This window comes from Triticum dicoccoides, chromosome 5B (assembly GCF_002162155.2).
Source record: "Triticum dicoccoides isolate Atlit2015 ecotype Zavitan chromosome 5B, WEW_v2.0, whole genome shotgun sequence".
In the NCBI taxonomy this organism is placed as follows: Eukaryota; Viridiplantae; Streptophyta; class Magnoliopsida; order Poales; family Poaceae; genus Triticum; species Triticum dicoccoides.
In genome coordinates, this window is record NC_041389.1 from 706,218,242 (window position 1) to 706,224,238 (window position 5,997).

Genomic DNA, 5,997 nt, shown 5'->3' on the forward strand with positions numbered 1-5,997 from the left:
TGATGGTGATGATGGTGATGATGGTGATGATGGTGATGATGGTGATGATGATGATGATGATGATGATGATGATGATGATGATGATGATGATGATGATGATGATGATGAAGAGGAAGAGGAAGAGGAATATCTGGTAGCAGCAACACCGATGAACTATCCCCTATTTAGCCAATGGCTCTTAATAATTTGAACTGTCATTTCATAGTAGTTAGGATGAACTCTCATTTGTTTAACTAGCTGGCACTACAATGTTTAGATTGTGTGTGGTAAGCTCAGCACTAGTTAGAAGTGGTGACAACATTTTATGTAGGTTGCAACCAAACACCATGTCATATGTACGCCTAATGCAACGCGAGCAACCAAACACCGGGTCAAAAATGGTTGTCTCATGCAACTAGGGGCATGCAGGCAACCAAACTATGTGCATCTTGGTTTTTTTTTTGCCTGCATCCCCTCAAACCGGCTCAGTAGAGCCAGGCTTGCTGGGCCAGGCTAGATTGGCAATGTAACCAAACACGGCCCTATTGAATGGATATAGACAAAAACAGAAGTTGCTATGTATTAATTAACTACGATAGTCTTGGCTTTTCTTTCATTCCTTTCTTCCAAGGCGAATTGGAAACGCCTTCCTCCTCTCAATCTCCGCCGACGAGCCCGTGGATTCGCCTTCCCTCCGCCTGCCACTCCGGCGGCCGATGGCGGGGAGGAGAATCCTGGTGTCTTGACTCCCGCTAGTAGGTAGGTAGAGTTTTAGTCCTCGTAGGGGCGGTGTTTGGACGGATGGCGGCGCTCTTTCAATTCAGTTTTCCGGACTCCGATCCTCCTCAAGTTCATTTGTTCAGACGTATCAGACAGAGCTCTGGCGTAGATTCCTGCCAGCTCCTTAGGGCGGTGAGATTAGGGTTCCTTGTTGTGCGTGCGCAATGGCAATATTTGGTTAAAAAATTCAACAACGACGACTGCGGCTCCAAGGCACTGGTCCTTAGGGGCATGTGCACGAAGACTTCACGGCTGTCATCGACAAGATCAGGCCGGCTTCGATATGGGGGCGGCGACAGCGGCTCATTCTGGCGGCGGCAATGGTCGTCGTTTGGTAGTCCATGGACCTCGACGTAATTTTGTGAGCTCCGCTCTCTGCCGCCGCATCAACCACGAACGCCAACCATCCCGTGTGCTCGCTGCCTCAACCATCGGAACATGGTGAAGATGAGTCGTGGAATCATATCCAGTCCCGCTGCATCTCAATCCCAGCGCTCTCCCTCGTCAGCCGCCAGTAAGAGATGAAATCAAAGAGCTAGTGTTAAGGTTCTTGTCGAGAGAGAGTAGATGAGAGGAGAGACCAAATGATAGATGTGGAAACGAGACTGGGGTTTTGGAATGATTTGACACGGCCCCACATGTAAGAAAAGGCAAACTTGTCCAGAAAGTGTCCTGAACACGATTAAAGGCCCTTGACTGGAAGGAAAGGGCTCATAAGAGTATTTTCATGAGGGAACCATACGGTAGAGGGGCAAATTTAAGCACATGATTTGTTTTTAGGTGTTAATGCCGGAGTTGGCGCCAATTAGGAAGGAAAATGTAATTGTTATAAGAAAAAACAGATAGGGCAATTTGCTAGGCCACCAAAACCAAAGCTGGATAGCGCCCATACATGGCAGGCCGACGATAGATAATTGTTCAAATGGTAAACACATAAAATGTATAATCCACAACTAACAAAGGAGAGTCGAACAAAGCAGAGCAGTGACACCAGATCGGTGGAAGAGGTTATGTTAAGGAGGGCCAAACAATCATCGTTCTTGCGGTTCGACCTGACATAATCCTCCACTTCTTCCTCAGTCGCACCAACTAGACATCGACAGCATCGAGCACAGAGACATTACACACAGGCTCAACAGGCTGGGAGAGGATGCCCGGCGTTACTATGGCAGCGCTGGGCTCCTTGGAGATCTTGGTGAGGTCAAAGCGCCTCTCCTTGCATGGATGGCCTCGGTTGTCATGTCTGACAAAGAGAGGGCCTTCCCTGAGAGCCAGACGCAGTTGTCCTGTCAGCAAAGAGAGGGTCTTCCTTGAGAGCCAAATGCACGCCCGTGCGGGTCTCTTTGAATCTTGTAACTTTGAAGTTGAATTCATGAAAAATGTGGTACCAATAAAATGATTGCTCTACCTGACAATGTACTAACTATAACATAGTATGCATCTTTTTATCTGAAATACATACGGATGATCTCAAATCCAAAATATGATGGATGTGTTACAAAAATGTGATTGTTTCTCTGTTTGCTATTTTTTAAATGACCTTTTTTGTATCTTTTAATCTACAAAATCAACGCATCCAACAGATACATGTTTGAAAACTTCAAAAAAGAGCAACAACTTTAGCGAAGATACCATTTTTTGTCTTCTCATTAAGTAGGCACAATCTTCAATTCAAGTCAAACCACACTATCTCTCTGAAAATTCAGATAGTCACCCTTCATTTTATTTTGTTAGCTTCTAAATCACAAGTACAAAAATCATGAAATTTCACCGGAGCAAGGATTTTTCATCCTATACAAGTCTAAGATGGCCAAGAGCAAACTCAACTTTGAGTAGCAAATCTGTCAGCCATTTAGGACAGCAAATTAGGAAAATACATAACTTCTAAACCAACAGTCAAAAAATTATGAAACTTTTACAGCAGCTCAGCCTTGAAGATATATAGCTACGACTTTGTAGCTAATGATTTATGTAGGAAGAATTATATAGCTCATCAAGACCTCTACAACAGGCACGCTGCTAAATCTGTCTGCGCACACAACACTATGTTTAATAGCAGCACTCTGCATTGCTATCACACAAAGCACTCTGAATTTCTATCAACCATATACAATAACTTTGTACATTGTTTTAGAGGACCAGCGTAAGCTGACCGAAGTCCAGAGATAATAAAATTTGGCAGCATCAATTAAATTGTACTAGCATTTTTGTGACACATGACGAATCCTTTGAAACCATCTGCATCTACAATTTGATCACTACATATACATTGGAATAGAACTGCATCATGAGAGAATAAAGCGGTCAAGAAGCAAGGGACTGATAAGATCAAACAAAGGGTTGGTGGCTCATATTTATTTTCACCTGTCCAAATCTGAAACGCTTGACCATGGAGCACCATTTGAAATTTGAATGTTCTTTGCCCCCACTTGAAATCCACCCATTATTGCCCCTTGCTCTGCTTGCCCAAATAAATGATGAAACAATTCGCCTTTTTATGATGAAACAATCATTAATAAGTTCCTCCACATTACACACTTTTATTGTATCAGATTTTTTCCTATAAACAAGTAAAAAAAAAGAATCAAAGAAAAACAGACTGCTACTACATTCTACACAAAGGCATCAATATAATGGTACAATGCAATTTCCCTTTCCTTCCCAATGTTTTGCACCACAATGCACCGCGATGTTGATCATCATCACAGCGAGACACCGATGAGAATCAGGCGGAGCTCCACTGGCTGGCCTTCTCGAAGCCGTTGCGGCCATAGTAGTAATCCTCCATGGCCTGCTGGATCTGGGCACGCGAGTTCATGACGAAGGGCCCCTGCTGCACCACCGGCTCGTTCAGCGGCTGCCCTGCCGCAAGGGCGAACCGTAGCGGTGCGCCAGACCGGTTCCACACGCTGAGCCCATCCCCTGCGCCGAGCACGAGGCAGTGGTGTGCACTCGCCGGCGCTGCACCCTCCTTGCCGAACACGCCCTCCCCCTCGATGATGTACACGAAGGCGTTCCAGCCCTCTGGGATTGGCTGGTGGAGCTGCGAACCTGGTTGCACTGTGAAGTCCATGTACATGGTCGGCGTCCGCGTGTAGACCGGCGACCGCACCCCGAATGCCTCCCCGGCGATGATTCGCACCGCCACGCCGTCCTTCTCGGCCTGGCTGATGTCCTTGCTCTCGAGCTCCTGGTACCGGGGCTCGATCCTGCCATTGTTTGTTCAAGCATTTGGCAAAAGCAGAGTTAGTGTCGATTGATTGATCATTGCCGTGTAAACAAGATTGATAGTTGGCTTCCTTCCTAGGGTACATACATCTTGTCCTTGGAGGCGAGGTTGATCCAAAGCTGCAGGCCCTTCTGCACACCGTCGGCCGCCGGCATCTCCGAGTGCACGATGCCGCGCCCGGCCGTCATCCACTGATGAGGAACAGAGCATTCAGATGCAATGTTAGTTCTCAAGTCAAAACAGAATGGGCCAAGTGCATGAATGAATGGTGGCATCTCTGAAGAATCGGATGAGTATTATCGAACCTGCACATCTCCGGTCCTGATGGTGCCAGTGTGTCCGGAGAAGTCCTGGTGGGTGAACACCCCCTGCATCGGCAGAAACCAAGAAGACAGAACAGCATTTCAGCAAACACATTGCAGGCAAGATGATAGAGGCAGAAGACGAAAGCAGAGCAAGTTTCAGAAGAAAGATGGAAGAAGCAGAGCATGCGTCCGTACGTCTAGCATGTAGGTGACGGTCTCGAAGCCCCGGTGAGGGTGGTCGGGGAATCCGGCGGGCTTGGAGACGGAGAACTCGTCGAGCAGGAGGAACGGGTCCAGGTTCCGGACCTCGTGCCTGCAGCAGCAACATCAAGAAGAGACAGACGGAGGTCAACGCTAGCTCCCCATGATGAGAAATTGAGAATTCACGGCGATTGAGAGAGGGGTTGGTGGTGTCGTACCCGCCGATGCTCCGGCGGACGGTGGCGCCCTGGCCCTCGGACTGGGACAAGGACAGCACCTTCTTGACCACCTTCCTCGGGCTCTGGAACGGCACGGACGCAGCCGTCGCCGCCGACGAGGAAGAGGAAGACATGATCGCTGGCGGGAACAAGAAGACGGCGGTCACAACAAGAATCAGGAGGAGCAACACGGATAGGCACAGAAAAGGTCTGGTCTTGGCGCTACTTCTAGCAGAGCTGGAGCTCGTGTTTCTGGAGGCGAGGAGGACGCGGCGGCCGCTGTTGAAATTGGCGAGGCGCGCGAGTGCCGTATAAATAGGGGAAGCCGCGGAGTGCCTCGGCATCCTCCGGTCGCCGCCGCTGGGTGAGGTGAGGTGAGGAGCTCGGTGGATGCGAGGTGCGGGGTAAATAAATGGCGATCGAGATCAGATGCCGTCCTCCCGGTGGGCGTTGACCGCCGGGATTGAGCGTGGCTGCTTTCATTACCTTCTTTTTCCATGCGGCTGCTGCGGCTTCGGCCTCCGGGACAGGTGGGAACGGGTGGGTGGATGGATGGGTGGCCGACGACGTGCTGGCGTCCGGCCGGCGTCACCCCCGCCGCCGACGTCGGCGTCGCGTCACGAGCATCGTCATGTTCCAATATCCAACCACTCCCGTTTTCCTTTTTTTTTCCTTAAAAAACTGTGTGCTTATTTTCCAAGTCGTGGCCAGAGTTCCCGGGAAGTTTTGAATTTCTGGTAGCCGCATACTATACTACTCCCTCCCTAAATATAACTCTTTTTTGAGATTTTGATATGAAGTACATACAGATGTACATAGACATATTTTAGCGTATAGATTCACTCATTTTGCTCCATATGTACTTTCATATTACTCGTCGCTGGTTTAGTACAACTTTGTACTAAACCAGCGACGAGTAATATGGAATGAAGGGAGTAGTAGGTATTGAAATCTCTCTCTAAAAATACTTACATTTAGGAACAGAGGGAGTATATTCAAAACGACTACGCTGTACCATTAAACAAGTGAATGGGCTCGAAATAAAAATTGAGCTCGTCAAATCAGAGTGGACCATCGGATGGAAATCTGAGGGCCGTGAGCCTTCCTGCTCCTTCAAACGGTCTTCCTCTTCTAGCCACAACGAACCCCCTCTAACGCTGACTGAGCCACCAGCCGGCTGCACCCATGTCTGATGGTGTTGTCGTGTGCGCCTCGCGCCATGTCCTACCATTGTCGCGGAGACACTGACAACAAAACATTTGTGCACATATTGGTCATATTGCAA

The 5,997-nt window shown here is 48.5% G+C and overlaps 1 protein-coding gene across 1 annotated transcript; it reads right to left on the minus strand.

Annotated features, from left to right (window-relative positions):
• Positions 1 to 3,229: 3,229 nt before the first annotated feature.
• On the minus strand, positions 3,230 to 5,178 carry LOC119312824 (pirin-like protein). The gene is made up of 5 exons (XM_037588592.1): positions 4,713 to 5,178; positions 4,489 to 4,606; positions 4,294 to 4,356; positions 4,076 to 4,179; positions 3,230 to 3,968 (listed from the first exon to the last, which is right to left on the minus strand). Exons 1-5 carry the CDS (start codon positions 5,054 to 5,056, stop codon positions 3,485 to 3,487), a joined length of 1,113 nt encoding a protein of 370 aa, XP_037444489.1. The 5' UTR covers positions 5,057 to 5,178; the 3' UTR covers positions 3,230 to 3,484.
• Between the last annotated feature and the right edge of the window lie 819 nt (positions 5,179 to 5,997).

What these genes read in the sequence shown, in the direction of transcription:
- LOC119312824 (XM_037588592.1), bottom strand. Translation starts at nt 5,056, where the DNA reads ATGCCGAGGCACTCCGCGGCTTCCCCTATTTATACGGCACTCGCGCGC. An exon ending in GTCCGCCGGAGCATCGGCGG is followed by an intron (nt 4,607 to 4,712) that starts GTACGACACCAC and finishes TTGCTGCTGCAG; the next exon opens with GCACGAGGTCCGGAACCTGG. An exon ending in CTCGCCTCCAAGGACAAGAT is followed by an intron (nt 3,969 to 4,075) that starts GTATGTACCCTA and finishes AAACAATGGCAG; the next exon opens with GATCGAGCCCCGGTACCAGG.